Below are 19195 nucleotides of genomic sequence, written 5' to 3'. Positions count from 1 at the left end.
ATTCTGGAAAAGGGAATCTCCCTTGCACAAAGTAGATGTTTTGGTAGAATCCCTGCCTTCCCTATGTGATCCCCTGGGATCAAAGTGACCAGATTTCCTGATTCGGGCTGACCAATACAGATGGAGGGAACCCCCAGGAGCCATTTCAAGGACTGGCAGACACAGCAGCTGTAGAGGAAGTTGTAGCTTTTACATAAAAGGGGAAATCTGCCCTCCCCACCTCCCTTTGATCACTAGACTGGAAGGGCAAGTTCTGGAGAAACCATGCAAAAGTAGGAATGGTTGTGACTGCTCTGATGTTATCAGTGCGATTTCCCTGGCCTCACACTTCTGCCTCTTAATGTCCAATCTGGTTGTCCTGATTAGGACTTGTCCATGAGATCCATCTAATCACCTTTAGATATTGTTCCCTCACTAACTCTTAAATTTCTCTGTCCAACTTCACTCTCCTCACCTGCTCTCTGTCCCACACATCCACTCCCTGCAAATTTACTTATTCAATCATTCAACTGTATTTACTGATCACTTAGTATGTGCAGAGCACTGTACTAAGCACTTGGGAGAGTCCAATACAACAATAAACAGACATATTCCCTGCCCGCATTGAGCTCACAGTCTAGAGGGGCGTGTCAGACATCAATGTAAATAATTAAATGGCAGATATGTACCTAAGTGCTGTGGGGCTGGAAGGGGGTTAGAACAAAGGCAACGCAGAAGAGTGTGGAAGACGAGGAAAGGGAATCTGTCCTGTTCCCTCTCAGAGACCTATGATCTGTTAACCTGCCTTGTTTTGATGCACAACTTGATGCCCTCCATTACTCTCTCCCCTTTCAAAGCCTTACTGAAGGCACATCTTGTCCAAAAGGCTTTCCCAAACAAAGCCCTCTTTCACTTTTCTTCCACTAGACTTCCGCAATGTCCTGACTTATCTTTGGTCATACCTTTTCCCAGCCTCATAGCACTTATGTACATATCTATATTTTCATTTATTTATATTCATGTTCATCTCCCCCTCTAGACTTTAAGCTCATTGTGGAAAGGGCATGTGTCTGTTATATTGTGATATTGTATTTTCCCGAGTGCTTAGTAGGGTGATCTACACACAGTAAGCGCTCAACAAATACGATTGAATGACTGATTGTTTTCTGCACTGAACCAAACTCCCTTGCTTCATTTTCCTCCACTGATCTTGTCCTGTACGAATATGCTCTGACAAAGGAAAGGTGATGTACGTCAGTCCGTTAATAGAACTCGTGAAAGCCAGGTTTACTTAAGAATGTAAGGTAGAATGCCAGGAGTGCAGATAAATATGTAAGGCAGAACACCAGGAGTAAGATGAAAAGCTAGGTTTGTGAAATATTGAGCAAGAACCCATTACACACCCTGACTAAAACCAGTTGTGACCAGGAAATGGGGTACTCCTCCAGAGAGCAATGGACTCCCGGCCACCCAAGAAAACAATCACAGAAGGACTCAGATGGAGAAGAGATCCCACAGCAGAAAGAGTACCGGACCTGAGGGTAGGTGTACCTAAGTGAATAGATTCTATCGGTCAGTATGACTCTCTTCAGTTGATGCTGTATCTGATAGAGATCACCCACCAGATCACAACTGATGTGATATTCCTCCCTCCTTTGTTGGCAATAAACTGTGATTGTTGATTCTGAGCATCTCCTCATTGTAGCCTTGTGGGTCCTGCTTGTCACTTTTGAGCACCTTCTCAGTGTGGATGTACAGCATCGGCCCTCTGGGGATAATATCTGCGGAGGTTAATATGTTCCACAAACCCACAGCTCTCGATCACTACCACAATACACATCCTCAGCTCCTGTCAACAAGAATCAGATTGCTGCTTGGCAGAAATCCAGACACGAAGCCAACCTCATCCATCACAGCTTTATCCACTTCTGTTCTAACTCTGCCCTCTCCATGACCTGACAACAATATCTTTCCATCCTCACTGACTCCAGTCCCCAGGAAACTCCCTCACCCAACTCCCTATCCCTTCACACCGCTCCCCCCCACCACCATTTTTTGAGCCTCATCACCTAGCCACCTCTTTAACAGATAAAATTGCAAATATCAGGCACAGTGTCTCTAAACTCTTCCCTGCTCCTCTCCAGTCCCTCCATCCTCTTGCCCCTTCTTTGACTCTCCCATCTCGATTAGCATCTCAAGAAGAGATTGCCTGTCTCCTTTCAAAATCTACCTCCTCCACGTGCACCTCCAACCCCATTCCTCAGCACTTTATCAAACCACTTGCCAATTCTTCCTTCCTTCCTTCATCATTTTGAACGTTTCATCTTCTAATGGCTCCTTCCTCACTGCTTTCAAACATGATCTTGTACCCCCTTTCGTGAAAAAAATCAGCACTTTGCCCATGGCTCCGTCCAGTTGTCGCCCCACCTCTCGAAACTCCTTGAGTGACTTCTTAAACCCACTGTCTCCACTTTCTCTCCTCCAATTCTCTCTTTTTGACACCCTCCAATCTGGCTTCCTCTCCCTTTGTGAGAAAAGGGAGATTTATAATACCCTGGTGGCCCAGCACAGCTAGCCTGACTCTTTCTGTATCTTCCTTTGACCCTCAACAAAGTCACCCTTCTCAGCATTTATATGCATATTCTTCCACTTTTCCATTTGCCGATTTGGTAATTTAGTTCAGTACATGTCTCACCCTCTAAACTATAATTCCCTTCTGGGCAGGGATCATGTCTACCAACTCTGTTCTATCATACCCTCCAAAGCTCTTAAAACAGAGAACATCACACAGTAACCGTTCAATAGATACCATTGATTGCTTAATTCATTCCTTACCTGGTCACTTCTCTCCCATGGAAACACTAAACGTCCTTGGTTTCCCTAGCTTAGTTCTCTCCTGCTTTTTCTCTTATATCTCTCCCCACTCCTCAGTATCAGGAAATGAATCACCTTCCAACTCTCACCCCAAAACCACGAGTGACACACAAAGCCACTGTTCTGGTTTTCCCATGCTTCTACTCAGCACATAACTGCATAATTCATCCATTCCATTGATTTTTTAATTTTTTTCATGGCATCTGTAAAGTGCTTACTTTGTGCCAGACACTGTAAATGTAAGCTAATGAGGTTGGATGCAGTCCCTGTCCCACATGGAGCTCGCAGCTTTAATCGCTGTTTTACAGATGAGGCCCAGAGAAGTGAAGTGACTTGACCAGTGTCACACAGCAGACAAGTGATGGAGCTGGGATTCAAATCCAGTCTTTCTGACTCTCAGGCCTGTGTTCTCTCCACTAGACCATTCTGCTTCTCACTTGCTGCTATCACCTATTTACAGAAGACTGCTATGTGCATATCACAAGCTCTGACCTCACTCCTGCTATGGAGTTTATGGCAGTCTGTCAGCTATGGTGCTGAGGGAGCTGAGCCCAGGACTGGAGCATCTGTGTCCCTGTATGACACTGGGTGTGAGAGCATCAGACACACACTAGAGACCCAGGCTTAACTCCTGGCAGAGCTGGGCTGGGGGTGGAAGCTGGGATGTTCCTGGTGCTGCAGAATATGACACTGATGTTGTCCTCTCTCTCCATGGGCATCTCTGATGGTCAATTAGTAGCAGGTAATTGTAGGGAGAGATCTGGAGTCCTTTTGTTCATGATTGGTGGACAGCAGTGAGGAATTATTGGGGTATTTCCAGAGTTGTCTCAGAGTGTCTCAGTGGATTAGTGCTCAAGGAGTCATTCATTCGTACGTACACACACCCACAAACCCACACAGAGTAATCACTCCCTGTGGAATGGGAGAGATGAGCAAAGTGGCTGATATATAGAGGGAATATATCAGTGGGAAGTAGCGTGGCTTAGTCGAAAGAGCATGGGCTTGGGAGTCAGAGGACGTGGGTTCTAATCCCGGTTCTGCCACTTGTCTGCTGTGTGACCTTGGGCAAGCCACTTAATTTACCTGTGCCTCAGATACCTCATCTGTAAAATGGGGATTAAAACTGAGAACCCCAAGTGGGACAACCTGAATACCTTGTATCCACCCCAGTGCTTAGAACAGTGCTCGGCACATAGTAAGTGCTTAACAAATACCATAGTTATTATTATATATTCTGCCTCAGCCATGTTCTTCTAGACCTTCCCTCCAAGACATGAGAAGGGACAGAGACAGGTGAGTAGGATAAAACTTTCAATCTGTCAGTGTGGTTTTAAGGTCAGTTCTGGATGGGGAAGATTCAATGGAGAAGGGTTCTGCAGGCTGACCTCAGTGAGTGATGGTGGAATTGTTCGACAATGGGATGATGGGAGTGAAACAGGGAGTTGAGTGTCTGGCCCAGGAGAAGTGGAGAGAAGATGGGAGCAGCGAGCAAAGGAGAAAGTTAATAATGATGCTAATGATGATAATGATAATAATAATAATAATAATAATGCTTGTTATGTGCTTCCAATGTGCCAGGCACTGTTCTAAGTTCTGGGGTAGATATAAGTTAATCAGGTTGGACACAGTTCCTGTCCCACATCGGGCTCATACTCTTAATCCCCATTTTACAGATGAGGAGATTGAGGCCCAGAGAAGTGAAGTGACTTGTCCAGGGTCACACAGCGGACAAGTGAAGGAACCGGGAATAGAATCCAGGTTCTTCTGATTCCCAGGCCCGTGCTCTATCCACTAAGCCATGCTGTTTCTCCTGAAGGTTTATGTTGCATGATCCTCCCTGCTGCACCAGAATCACTAGCCCACTATCCTGACTCCAGTGGGGCAGTGTTGGGTAGGGGTGAACTGGCTAAACTGTTCTGGATCCCCAATCTCCTTCAAACTCAGTCCAAATTCCTATCAGGCTTCCCCTTCAAGTTGAGCCCTGCTGTCAAAAGTCATCAAGACTTGGGTTTGGAGATCTGACATTCACCCTCGGTAATTAAACAGACCCGCCATGCCTAGCCATTTAGAATGCAAGTGTCTTCATTCAGCTGCCTGCATTCACATTACCATAGTAGTAGGAACTTACGCAAAGGACAGGATTACTAATAGTCAACCCACTGGCTTTTTGAAGCCGCTCACAGTCATCTCGTTTATCCGGAAGATAAACGAGGTAAAGAAAGAGAAAACAAAGATGGAGAGAGAGAGATTGAGAGAGAGAAAGAGAGAGAGATAAACCTGATATAACCCATTCCTGAGGGTAATGCAGGTAAACACGGAGCAGCAAATAATCCTTAAGGAAGGTGCATTGCTTAGTGGCTAGAACACGGTCCTAGGAGTGACACGGGTCTAAGGAGGAGGTTCATCCGTGGGCACTTACATCCAGACACGGAAGAATGAAACACACAGACTCACTGAGTTTTGCTACGAAAACTATGTCTTTAGAATATATATGAATATATGAAAAAAGCTATGCAGTGCATGCAACATAACCCAAAATCGAACCCAAGGTATTACATACCTTAGGGTCCTACAAGCAAAATTACTACATATTACTTCCCCTAGAGTCCCAGGGTCTCACCCTACTGTGGAGCCATTCTATGCATACACCCAGATGGACTTTTCCTCTCTAATACTCGACTGGTCCCTTACCCTTAGACCAGGCATCCCCGGAAGAACTAAGAACACTCTGGGCTGTCCTAGCCTCCCCTCCAGGTTACAAGGAGCAGCAGTTAGCCCAGGTACACATAGCTTTTATTGTGGGAGATGTGGAGGTGGAAGCTGGGTGTTTGCATTTCTCTGAGCAACCAGGTGAGTAAAGCGTATCACCCTCATTTCTTGAAACAGATTGCCTGTCTGTAACGTATAACACCAAGCTTCTTCCTCATGGACCCTAATGAACATATCAGCATTTTTCATGGAAATGTGAGGCAGGAAAGGTTTCAGGGAATTTCAGTGAGATGTTCATTCCCTGTTATGTGCAACCTTGGGCCATTTCTGCAAAATTGGCCTCTAACTACAATTCCTTCACTACCCATACGGAAACAACTAAGAGAATGTAACAATATCTGGATAACAGTGGAGACAGTAAGCCTCTTCCCAAAATGGAGTCAGTTTGGTTCGCTGTGGTCCAGGGACTGTGGACATGTCTCAGGCCGGTCAGAAGGACATGGGCACTAATCCCAGCTCTGCCTTTTGTCAGCTATGGGACCTTGGGCAAGTGACTTAATTTCTTCGGGTTTCATTTACCTCACCTGTAAAATGGGGATCAAGGCTGTGAGAACTATGTGGGACAGGGACTGTGCCCAAACTAATTAATTTGTATATACCCCAGTGCTTAGAACAGTACTTGGGACATAGTACACACTAAACAAGTACCATTATTATTATGAGGGGACATACCTTCAGGTCAGTTATATGTGTTCCTAGCCCAGAGAGGGACCCCCTAGCTCTCTTCTAGTTCAACAGCAGAAGATACTCCCATTCTTAGTGGATCACCAATAATGACCATACCACACTCTAGTCCTGCTATGAAGAGCTGCGTCCTGGGTGCTGATTTTTATAAGTATCTGGCCTACCTTCACTCTCCACTTGGATGGTGCACTGAGGCATATTCTCGGCTAATCAGGGCAGCTGTGGTCGAATACCACCCTTCTGGGGATCTTTACACTGAATATCAGCAATACAGTCACAGGCTACACCCTTACTGTGTTGACAGCACTTGTGAGGACACATCACTCTCCATTTTCTGGGTTCCTTGCATTTGCTTTCATTCATTCATTCATTCATTCATTCAGTTGTATTTATTAAATGCTTACTGTGTGCAGAGCACTGTACTAAGTGCTAGGAAAGTACGGTTCAGTATTAGAGACTATTCCTTCCCACACCAGGCTTACAGTCTAGAAGGGGGGAGGCAGACATCAAAACAAGTAAACAGACGTTAATATAAATAAATAGAATTATAGACATATGCATATATATAAGTGCTATGGGGTGGGGAGGGGGAGGGAGAACAAAAGGGAGTGAGTCGAGGTGACGCAGAAGGGAAAGGGAGCCGAGGAAAAGGGGGGCTTAGTCTGGGAAGGCCTCTTGGAGGAGGTAAGCCTTCAATAGGGCTTTGAAGGGGTGAAGAGTGATTGGTGGATTTGAGGGGGGAGGGCCTTCCAAGCCAAAGTTAGGGCGTGGGCAAAGGGTCGACAGTGGGACAGGTGAGATCGAGGCACAGTGAGAAAGTTAGTGGCAGAGAATCGCAGTGTGCCGGCTGGGATGTAGAAGGAGAGAAGGGAGGTGAGATAAGAAGGGGCAAGGTGATGGAGAGCTTTGAAGCCAGTAGTGAGGAGATTTTGTTAATTACAGAAGTTGATAAGAAATCACTGGAGATTTTTTTTTGGGGGTGGGTGACCTGCCCTGAACGTTTCTGTAGAAAGATAATAATAATAATAACAATAATAATAATAATAGTATTTGTTAAATGTTTACTATGTGCCAAGCACTGTTCTAAGCAGGTAATCAAATTGTACCACGTGGGGCTCACAGTCTTAATCCCCATTTTACAGATGAGATAACTGAGGCACAGAGAAGTTAAGTGACTTGCCCAAAGTCACACAACTGTCAAGTGGCAGAGCCGGGATTAGAACCCAGAACCTCTGACTCCAAAGTCCCTGTTCTTTCCACTAAACGACACCACTTCCGGGCAGCAGAGTGAAGTGTGGACTGAATTGGGGAGAGGCAGGAGGTTGGGAGGTCACAGAGGATACTGATGCATTCATCCAGTTGGGACAGGATGAGTCATTGCACTAACGTGTTAACTTTCAGCAATACACCACTTCTCCTGTTTTTAAGTCCTTCCACTCACTATAAGCAATACCAGGCGAGGGTTGTCTCACCAGTCAGCTGACTGCAACAGTGGTTGTGATGTACTCTTCTCAAGCTAATAGAAACTCAGCCCACAGGACAGTGGGTCCGGTCAAGCCCGGCCCATCCATCCACCTCAACCTAATTAACAATAATCATTCCTTCCTTGTACTTTGGAATGGCAGCCATGTCTTGTCTTCACAAGGCAGCCACCTGAGAGATATCTCATATTAGAATCAGGGAAGCCCCTGTAATCCTAGGCCCAGAACCCTGCACATTGCAGCACCTGAAATACGAAACCATCAGGAGGCTCGCAGGAAGATGTAATGCCTGCCCAGTGATGTCTCAAATATTCACTGTCATATTTGTTAAGCGCTTACTATAAACCAAGCGCTGTATGAAGTGCTAGGGTATAAATAGGATAATCATTTTAGACACAGTCTCTGTCCAACATGAAACTCACAGTCTTAAGAAGGAGCAAGAACTGGGGTTTAATCCTTATTTTGCAAATTAACAAACTGAAGCCCAGAGAAGTTAATTGGCTAGCCCCAGATCAGACTGATGGTAACTGGCAGAGCAAGATTAGAACCCATGTCTCCTGACTTGCAGGCAGAATACCGAAGAAACAGTAAGACTGTAATATTTTACTCTGTATTTCGACCTACTTGGCTCTGTACATTTGTCCCAGTAAAAGTTTATCTTTTTCCCCTCGCTCTGCTTCTCTTTCCCTTTCCTGTCTTTCTCTCTTTCTAATTCTCTTCCTTTCTCTCACTTCTTCACTATTTCCCTCTCTCTTACTCTCTTCCCTCTTTCATTCTCTCTGTCTCTCTTCGTCTCCTCCCTCAGTCTCTGTTTTTCATCTCTAAATGCCTCCTCTCTCCTCTGCTTTCTTTCCCGCAAGTCTTCCTATCTGAAGCCTGTCCTCCTGCAGATTTTGTCCTCACTGTATAAAACAAGACCTTCCTCTCGATCTCATAGCCCAGGAATCTAAGGTTTTATCTATGACTCATCTCTCATTCAATGCACATATGTGAGATGGTATCAAATCCTGTCACTTCTACCTTTATAGCATCTCTAGAATGTACTCCTTCCCCTCCACCCAAACTGCTACCACAATGATCCAAGCACTTATCATATCCTTCCATGACTACTGCATTAGCTTCCTTGTTGACCTCCCTGCCTCCCATCTCTGCCTTCTCTAGTCCCTAATTCACTCTGCTGTTAGGATCATTTTTCTAAAAAAAAAAAATTAAGCCGTGTCTTTCCATTCCTCAAAATCCTTAAACGGTTGCCAATTCACCTCAGCATCAAGCAGAAATTATTACCATTGGCTCCAGGGCTTTCAATCAGCCCACCCCCCTCCTACCTTACCCTGTTGATCTTCCTGTAATTATTATTGCTGTCATTATGGTACTTAATAAGCACTTTACTGTGTGTTAAGCACCTGGAGCATGTACAAATTAATCAGAATGGATGTAATCCATGTCCCATATGGGGCTCACAGTCTATGTAGTCATATCCCAACCCAATTTCACTCCTCTAACATTAACCTACTCTATAAACTCGGTCTCATCTTTTGCAGCTGTCTCTTTGCTCCTATCTCCTCTCTGGCCTGGAATGCCCTCCTGCTTTTCATCCAACAGACCACTACTTTCCCTGTCCTCAAAGGTATCTGGAAGTCTCATCTCCCTTGAGAGGCCTTTCCCAAGTAAAACCTAGTTTCCTGTAATCACTCTGTCTTCCGTGTCCCCTCTGCACTTACACCTGGACCCCCTAATAATAATAATAATTATTGTGGTATGTGTTAAACACTTACTATGTGCCAGGCACTGCACTAAGCACTGGGATGGATACAAGCAAATTGGGTTAGGCACAGTCCCTGTCCCACATGGAACTCACAGTCTTAATCCCCATTTTACAGATGAGGTAACTGAGGCACGGAGAAGTTAAGTGACTTGCCCAAGACCAAAGAGCAGACACAGGTCGGAGCCGGGATTAGAACCCATAACCTTATGTGTCTCAAACCCATCCTCTCTACATTATGCCGTGCTCCTTCCCTAAACACTTGATATTCACCTAATCTATACTGCGAGTATGTACAATTACTTATTCCCTGCCATTAACAGAACTGTAATTTATTTCCATGTCTGTCCCCGCCACTAGAATGAAAGCTCCTTCTGGGCAAGTAAGGCATCTACCAACTCAATAGAATAGTAGTTTACATTTCCAAGGGCTTAACAGAGCATTCTACAGAAAATAAGCCTTCAATAAATACTTTTGATTGATTGATTGATTGATTGATTGATTGATTGACCTCTCTCATTCTGCATCCCTCTCTTTTTCAACCTCTTTCCTCTTTCATTTTACTTCTGACTTATTTTCCTTTCATCTGTTTCTTTTCATTGTTCTTCCCTTCTCTCACTTTCCTCCTTCTTTCTCTCTGCCTCACATTTTCTCGCCTCCATTTCCCCTCTCTTCCTCTTCTCCCTCTTTCTCTGCCTTTCACTCTTTTCTATCTTCTTTCTCTCCTCCCTCTTTCTTTCTCACTGTATTACTCTTGCTACTTTTCTCATTACCTCTCGCATTCCCCATCCTTTCACCCTATTTCTCTTTCTTTCCTGCTCCAAATTCCCCACTCTTCATTTCTATTATTCCACCTTCCCTCCTTTCCTTTCTTACATTTTCTCTATTTTTCTGTCTCCCTCTCCCTCCCATTCCCTCATGTCTTTTAGGAGGCCACCTTTACTTCTGACCAAGAACCCATATGAATGGAATCAGTGACATCTTCTTGGGGACTGCGATGCTGCTACAGATCAGCACTGGAGCATCAGCGAATGTCTTCCTCCTGCTGTTTTATACCCACATGGCCTTCTCCAGCCACAAGCTCAGCTCCTCAGACTTGATCCTCACCCATCTAGCTTTGGCCAATATCATCTTCCTTCTCATCTATGGAATCCCAGAGACCATTTCTCCTTGGGGATGGAGAAATTTCCTGGACACTATTGGATGCAAGATTGTCTTATATGTTTACCGAGTGGCCCGGGGCCTCTCCATCTGCACCACCTGCCTCCTGAGCATCTTCCAGGCCATTGCCATCAGTACCAGCACCTCCCGATGGGCAGGGTTCAAAGCCAAATTACCCAAATGTATCATTCCTTCCTTTTCCTTTTTCTGGGTCCTCAATCTGCTGATTGACATCAGTGCACTGGTGTATGCTTTTGCCCCCCAGAACAGCACCACGATTCAAATTACATATGATCTGAAATATTGTTCAGTAATGACTCTCACGGCGGAAGCCACCCTGCTAAATGCCATTATGTTCTCTGGCCATGATCGGCTCTTTGTGGGACTCATGAGCACAGCCAGTGGCTACATGGTATTGATCCTGCACAGGCACCACCAGAGGGTCCGCCATCTCCGTGGTCCCGGCAGCTACACCAGGGCAACGCCTGAGGTCCTAGCAGCCAAGAGAATCGTCGCCCTGGTTACACTCTACGTCCTCCTCTTTGGGCGCCATTCCATCATGTCCAGCATTTTACTCAACACGAAAGAAAAGTCTCCTCTACTGGTGAATATCAACACCACGATGTTATTTGGCTTTCCTGTCATCAGTCCCTTCCTGGTGATTCACAGTGACAGGAGGATAGGAACACTTTGGAAAAGAGAATCAACTGTTTCCATCGTGGATTCTTCTTAGAGTCCCAAGGAATCTTCCTGCTCTCCCACTCTGACCTAAGAAGGCTCAGAGTGAGAGTAGTCAGGACCTCCCCACTGAATCTATTTAATGAGGCCTCAGTGTCACCTAAATGAAGGATTCCGTCCCTAGTGATAATGGCTGAAGGGATGGGGAAGGCGAGAAATGCAACTCCATCAAAAAAATGAGATAGTTATAACTCAAGGTATCCACTCAACAATCTGAGCACTTCAGCTGCCATAAGGACTACAGGGCTGACCCTTGTTTCCAAGGTTCCATTCCTTCACGCCACCCATTCACAAATCAGGTGTAATGATTGAGGAACTACCTTGTACAGAGCGTTGTAGGAAGTGCTTGAGAGAAAGTAGCAGAGTTAGGAGTTACAATCCCTAGATCCTCAGAACTGGAAGCCTATGAGGACAGGATTGTGTCTACTAACTCTTTGGTACTCTCCCAAGTGGCTCTGGATGCAGAAACACACATCGTAGACTGATTGATTGATCTTTGCCCACTTGGAAATCAAACTTTTTTATATCTGATTGAGCATCTACTGTTTGCAGAGCACTCTGCTAAAAGCTTGGAGAGGTCAGTAATGTTAGAAGACAGACTTCCTGCTCTCAAGGATTGTATATGTTAATATGCCTTGAGCACCTGCTACAATATGATCAATTTAGTAGTCATAATGGCTTCCCTGAAGAAACATATTCCAGCGGAGGAGTCAGACATGAAAATATTCAGAGAAAAGAGGAAAGTGAATATGTAGGTGAGTAAGTGCTTGTGTAATCAGAGTGTGAGGATAAGTGCATAATTCTACTTTGATTTTGTGTTCACAAATGCAAGGAGAAAGAATTTGGAAAGATGGATGTGTGGGTAAGTGCTTACATCCTACAGAGTATACGTCTGAATGTACAGAAGTGTTAGAATTCGTGACAGTGAATTAATATAATAGTGGCACAAAGAGGTATGGTGGTGGAAGGTGGCATGGTGAGGCCTGGTGAGCTCAAAACTGAATCAGGGAAGGCCTCTTGGAGGAGGTGTGATTTCAGATGGGTTTTTATTAGTAGTATTGTTAATTACTATGGCATTTGTTAAGTGTTTACTTTGTGCCACCTCCCTCCTCAAAATTCTCCAGCAGTTGCCTCATTGTTGGCTTCAAAACTCTTCAGCACCTTGCCCCCTCTTACCTCACCTCCCTTCTCTCCTTCTACAGTCCAGCCCACAGACTCGGCTCCTCTCATGCTAATCTTCTCACTGTGTCTCATTCTCACCTGTTCCACCATTGACCCTTCGTCCATGTCCTTCCTCTGGCCTGGAATGATCTCCCTCCTCAAATCCGCCAAACAAGCACACTTCCCCCCATTCAAAGCCCTACTGAAAGCTCACCTCCTCCAGGAGGCCTTCCCAGACTAAGTCCCCCTTCTCCTCATTCCCCCTCTCCTTCACATCACCCCGACTCAATTCCCTTTGCTCTATCCCTGTCTCCGCCCCACAACATTTGTGTATGTATGTACATATTTATAATTCTATTTGTTTTTATTAAGGATGTGTTTATATCTATAATTTCATTTATTTATAATGATGCTACTGATGCCTGTTTACTTGTTTTGATGTCTGTCTCCCCCCTTTTAGATGGTGAGCCTGTTGCGGACAGGGATTGTCTCTATTTGTTGCTGAATTGTACTTCCCAAGCACTTAATACAGTGCTCTGCACACCGTAAGCAAACAATAAATAGATTAAATGAAAGAATGGAGGAATGCCAGGTACTGCATTCAGCTCTGAGGTGAAGCAAATTGGGTTGGAGACAGTCCCTGTCCCATGTAGGACTTACAGTCTCAATCCCCTTTTTAAAGTGAGGGAACTGAGGCCCTCTCTAGTGAAGCGACTTTCAGAAGGTCACACAGCAAACGAGTGGAGGAGGCAGGATTTGAACTCATAAACCTTCTGACTTTCTAACTTTCAGGCTTGGGCTCTAGCCACTATACCATGCTGCTTCCCTTCTGAAGAAGGGGGGAACTGTGCTTTGGCTGAATTGGAGGACTAGGGAACTTGGGTAAGAGGTAGGCTGTGAGCAAGAGCAGAGTTTGGAAAATAATGGAATTTATGATCCAAAGCTGACTCGAAGATATACAAAGTGATGGCAGGAAATAGGCAGGGAGAGGAGAAATGCTCAGCTCCATTTCCTTGATTTTTCCCCTTGTAGTCTTTGTGAGACTTGCCTCTGGAGTGCACCCTGAGTCCTAATTGTTCAATCACACTTTAGGCAACATCAATTAACTAGTCCTAGGAGATTTCTAGTTCTTGCCATCATCAATCAGTCATAGTGATTAAAAATCTATTGTAAACTTTAGGTGCTTGTTTGGGAAGGCAACAGGATTGGAAACTCAATCCAGTGAGGTGTGCTCTGCATGGACTAAGCACTCAGTAAATGCCCGTGATTGATCGATTGATTATTATTATTAATGAGATTAACGATAATAATAATAACTGTGATATTTGCTAAGCACTTACTATGAACCAGGCACTGTTCTAAGCACTGGGCTGCATACAAGAAAATTAGGTCGAACCCAGTGTCTGTCCTACAAGGGGCTCAGAGTCTTAGCACTCATTTTACAGAGGAGGTAAGTGACTTGCTCAAGGTCCCACAGTAGACAAGTGGCCGAGTCGGGATAAGAACGTATGACCTTCTGACTCTCAGGTCTGGGCTTTATCTACTATACCATGCGGCTTCTCATAAGGCATAGTATGGGTAAGGTGGGAGCCTCCTGCCACACCAATCTCCTCCTTCCAGCTTTACGTCCCTCTCGCTGAGAAGAGTGATGAGGGTGAGACACACAGACAAGGAAGGGGCTGGTAGGGGTGGGGACCCAGGCACATCTGTGGCCACGTGTGACCCAGAGGGTGAGAGAGAGTCAGATGTGCACTAGAGACCCAGGCCTGGCTCCTGGCAGAGCTGGGCTGTGGGTGGAAGCTGAGATGTACCTGGAGCTACAGGCTGTCATGTTTCTCCATGGGCATCTCTGATGGTCAATTAGCAGCAGGTAATTGTGGGAAGAGATCTGGGCTCATCTTGTCCCTGATTGGTGGGCAGCAGGGAGGGGAGTCTGAGCATGACCAAAGTTGACTTAGACCTTGTGTCAGAGCTGATTAATATTTAGTAGTTCACTCATTAACACACACACACAAACACACTCACACAGCAGTCCCACAATCCCAGAGGAGCAGAATGAGTACTATGGAAAGGGTCAACGAACTTCAGAGATCCCATTCTCCACATATGCAGCCCAGACGTTTGAGGAAACAACCATAGCCTTCTCTCTTCCTATCCACCTCCTCCCCAAATGTCCTCTGCAGTCTCTCACTCTCTCTCTCCATCTGCCCCATCCCCATTTCCTTCCTTTTAGGTCCGTTCCCTCCCTTACTCTCCCTCTCCTCCTTTCCCCTTCCCAGTTGTCTGCAGCAGGTCACTTCTGCTTTGAAAAGTAACTTCAGGAGGATGGATGCTATGGAAATCTCCTTTGGAACCATAATGCTGTTACAGATCAGCATTGGAGTCTTAGTGAATGCCTTCCTCCTCCTTTTTTATACCCATATGGTCTCTACTAGCCACAGACTTAGCTATTCCGACCTGATCCTTGCTCACCTGGCCCTGGCTAATTCCCTGGCCCTTCTCAGCAGGGAAATCCCAGACACCCTACATATTTGGGGTCTGATAAATTTCTTAGATGACTTGGGGTGTAAAACCCTGGTTTACCTGTATCGAGTTTCCTGTGGCCTTTCCATTTGTACCACCTGTCTCTTGAGCATCTTCCAGGCTGTCACCATCAGTCCCTCCACTTCCCGGTGGGCTGGACTTAAAGCTAAATTACCCAAATGTGTCATCTTCTCCTGTCTCCTCTCCTGGGTCATAAATCTGCTGTTCTACTTTTATATACTGAAGTATGTAACAGGCCCACGGAACAGCAGTTGCAATCAAATAGTTATGGACTTAAAGTACTGCATCAAAGTCACTGCTGAACAGGAAACCAAACTAGCCATTGCTGTGGTACTTCCACTCCGGGATCTGTTCTTCATGGGGTTCATGAGCAAGGCCAGTGGCTACATGGTATTTGTCCTTCACAGACACCACTGGCAGGTCCGGCACCTCCACGGGCCCGTCTCCTCCTTGAGGGTGATGCCTGAGGTCCAAGCAGCCAAAAGAGTCATTGCTCTGGTCACCCTCTATGTCCTCCTATATGGGCGGCAAGCTGTCATGCTGAGCGTGATTATCAACATGAAAGAGAAGTCTCCTCTGCTGGTGAGAGTCCACCTACTTTGTCATTTTCCTTCTCAGCTGTCAGTCCGTTCCTGATGATCCACAATGACAGGAGGGTGAGCATGTTCTGGAAAAGGGAATTCCCTTTGTCAAACACAGATCCATCATAGGCCTCCCACTTGGTCCCACTGAAATGAACTTTACTAGATTCCTGATTTGGAAAACCCCATAATGATGTTAGAGAAGCAGGAACGGAGAGGTTGGAGAAGCAGTGTGGCCAGTGGAGAGAGTACAAGCCTGGAAGTCAGAAGGACCTGCATTCTAACCCCAGCTCTGCCACTTGTCAGCCTTGTGACCCTGGGCCAATCACTTGATTTCTCTGTGCCTCAGTTACCTCATATGTAAAATGGGTATTAAAACCGGGAACCGTAAATGGGACAGGAACTGTGTCCAAACTGATTAGCTGTGTCTACCCCAGTACTTAGAACATTGCTTTACATAGTAAGCACTTAACAAATACCATAATTCTTCTTCTTATTATTATTACCAGTCTAGGTTAGAAACCATTTCAAGAATAGATAGAGACAACAGCAGTGGAAGGCAGTATAGCTTTTATGTAACAGGAGAAATCTGCCTTTCACCACCTCCTTCTGATCACCAGTTTGGAACGGCCCATTGTGGGGAAACCATGCCAAGGTGACAATTGAAGGTTCTGAGCCTGCTGCCCCCATTCTGACTTTTCAGAAGGGCTTCCCTGGCCTTATACTCCTCCTTCCTTGAGTCCAGCCTGGGTGGACCCCACCAGGCCCTAGCCATAATCTCAATCTCATCATCTTTAGTCACTTTAAAATCTCTTCCCTCACTAACTGTGAAATTCCTGTATTCACCCACGACCACCTCTCCCACATACTCATTCTCTACAACTTTCTTCTGAACCTTCACATCCAATCTTGTGACCACCTACATTTTATAAAGTCAATGTGCCCCGTTTGATGCACTGAAACGCCTTCTCGTGACACACAAGTAGATGCCTTCAACACCGCCTTCTCCACTGAACTCAAGTCCCTCTTTTCCCTTCCCTCTGTCTATCCTTTACCACCAAAACACAATGCTGGATTACATTTACAGTACCCATACTCTGCTCCTTGGCATGAGCTGTGGGGTGCTGCTGGCTGAAATCCAGATATTAGTTCGACTTGGTCCTTCTAAATCATCATCGTCACCCATTTTAACACTACCCCCTCGTCCATGGGACAACAATGTTTCTCCATCTTTATTGACTCCATGACCATTGCTCATGCCAACTGTATCAGACGTTTGACTTCCTCCTCAAAACCACTATCCCAACCCTATCTCTTGCCACCTATTTTCTTGATGAAATTGATTTCATCAGGGGTGATCCCACTAAAGTCTCCTCTGTTTCTCTCAAGCCCCTCCCTCCTCCTGCCCCTTCTTCAACTCTCACCTTTCCCAGCAGAATCCCAAGAGATCTCCTTTCTCCCTTCAGAATTTATTACCTCCAACTATGCCTCTGACCCCATTCCATCACATCTTTTTAAAACATCCCTCTCTCCTTCCTTCCCTCACAGCCATCTTCAACTGATCTCTTTCCAATGGCTTCTGCCTCACTGCATTCAAATATGCGCATGTATCCTGTATCCTAAAAATATCCTCACAACTCCCATGCTACCCTTCAGTTACTGTTCCATCTCTTTCTGACCATTCCTCTTCCAACTCCTTGAGCAAGTTGCCTATCCCTGCTGCCTCTGTTTCCCATGCTCCAATTCTCCCCTTGACCCTCTCTAATCTAGCTCCCCCACCCAATTCATTCCACAAAAACTCTCCTTCAACTCTCTTTCAACCCTCTCCTTCACAAATCCAATGGTATGTACTCCGGCCTAATACATCTCTAACTCTCAAATGCCTTCGACTCTGTGGACCATCCCCTTCTCCTGGTAGTCTGTCACATATTCATCTTTGGTTTCACTGAAATTATCCTCTCCTTGTTCTACTCCTATTTCTCAGAGCTATTTCTCTTTCACTGGCTCCTCCTCTGCTTTCCACAATCGAACTGTGGAAGTCCCTCAAGGCTCAGTTCTAGGTCTCCTTCTATTCTCCATCTATAACCACTCTCTTGGAGAACTCATTCCACTTCAACTACCATCTCCATGAGGATATTTCCCAGATCTACCTCTCCAGGACTAATCTCTTTTTATCTCTGCAACCTTGCATTTCCTCCTACTTTCAGGACATCTCTACTCTGATGTCCTACCGATACCTAAAATTTAAGATTTCCAAATTATAAACTCATCTTCCCACCAAAACACTATCTTCTCCCTGCCTTTCCCATCTCTGTAGACAATATATTATTCTCCCTGTCTAATAAGCCAGTAACCTTGGTATTTCCCAACTTTTTCATTCAACCCATACATGCAATCTGTCACCAAGTCCTGTCAGTTTTACCTTCACAACATTGCTAAAATAAGCCCTATCTCTTCCAACCAAAGTGCTACTCGACATCAAACTCCTTGTCTTATCTTGAATTATATTATTATTTGTATTATTATCCAGGCTTGACTACTGCATCAGCCTCTTTGCTGACCTCCTTGTCTCTGATTTTTTCCCACTCTGGTCCATATTTCTCTCTGCTGCCCAGTTCAATTTTCTAAAATAATATTCAGTCCACATCTCCCCACTTCTCAAGAACCTTCAGGGACTGTTCATTTACTGCTGCACCCAACAAAAACACCTTGCCATTGGATTTAAAGCTCTCAATCAGCTTTCACCTCCTACCTTACCTCACTGATTTCCTGTTTCTATCAGCCCACACACTTCACTGCTCTAATATCAGTCTACTCACTATACCTCAGTCTTGTCATCAACCCCTTGCCAACTTCTTCCCTCTCTCCTGGAACTTTCTCACCTTTCATAAATGACAGACACCCCTCTCCCCACGTTCAAAGCCTTTTAAAAATCACAGAAACCTTCCCTGACTACACCCTCATTTGGCCTACTCACACTCTCCCTTCTTTATCATCCTTGAACCTGGTCTGTACCCTTTAAGCACTGGATATTCACCCCATCCTCAGCACCACAACAGATATGTACATATCCATAATTTATTTTGATATCTCTCTCACCCTCCAGCCCTCCAGATGGTTTAATTCTTGTAGACAGGGTTAATGTCTACCAACTCTGCTTGATTGCTCTCTCTTAAGTGCTTATTACAGAACTTCTCATAGAGTAATTGCACAATAAATACCATTGTTTTATTGATTGATTGATTGGTCACTCCTCCCTCCTGGTAACACCAAGTGTCCTTGATATCCCTGGAATAGCTCTCTCCTGGTTCTATCTCTCTCCCCCAGCTTATTGTCAGTGTCAGTCATTGATTCTCTTTTGACCTCTTATCCCATAATCACAGGTATCCCACAAAATCAGTCTTCTGGGTTTCCTACTCTTCTACTTTACACTTGATCTTAGAGGTCATCCATTTACTTGA

General features: G+C 45.2%; 2 protein-coding genes across 2 annotated transcripts; both read left to right on the top strand.

The window, feature by feature from the left end:
* Positions 1-10546: 10546 nt before the first annotated feature.
* Positions 10547-11443, top strand: ORNANAV1R3038 (vomeronasal 1 receptor ornAnaV1R3038). The gene has a single exon (NM_001253430.2). It carries the CDS (start codon positions 10547-10549, stop codon positions 11441-11443), a length of 897 nt encoding a protein of 298 aa, NP_001240359.2.
* Positions 11444-14934: 3491 nt separating this feature from the next.
* On the top strand, positions 14935-15789 carry ORNANAV1R3039 (vomeronasal 1 receptor ornAnaV1R3039). Its single transcript, NM_001253431.2, has one exon. The coding sequence runs from the start codon at positions 14935-14937 to the stop codon at positions 15787-15789; it is 855 nt and encodes a 284-aa protein (NP_001240360.2).
* Positions 15790-19195: the final 3406 nt, after the last annotated feature.

Source organism: Ornithorhynchus anatinus, unplaced genomic scaffold, assembly GCF_004115215.2.
Source record: "Ornithorhynchus anatinus isolate Pmale09 unplaced genomic scaffold, mOrnAna1.pri.v4 scaffold_225_arrow_ctg1, whole genome shotgun sequence".
In the NCBI taxonomy this organism is placed as follows: domain Eukaryota; kingdom Metazoa; phylum Chordata; class Mammalia; order Monotremata; family Ornithorhynchidae; genus Ornithorhynchus; species Ornithorhynchus anatinus.
Note: the sequence above shows the minus strand (reverse complement) of the source record. Positions and strands in the feature narration are given on the sequence as shown.

Excerpts from the sequence above, each read along its gene's own strand:
- ORNANAV1R3039 (NM_001253431.2), top strand. The coding sequence starts at position 14,935 with ATGGATGCTATGGAAATCTCCTTTGGAACCATAATGCTGTTACAGATC.
- ORNANAV1R3038 (NM_001253430.2), top strand. The coding sequence starts at position 10,547 with ATGCTGCTACAGATCAGCACTGGAGCATCAGCGAATGTCTTCCTCCTG.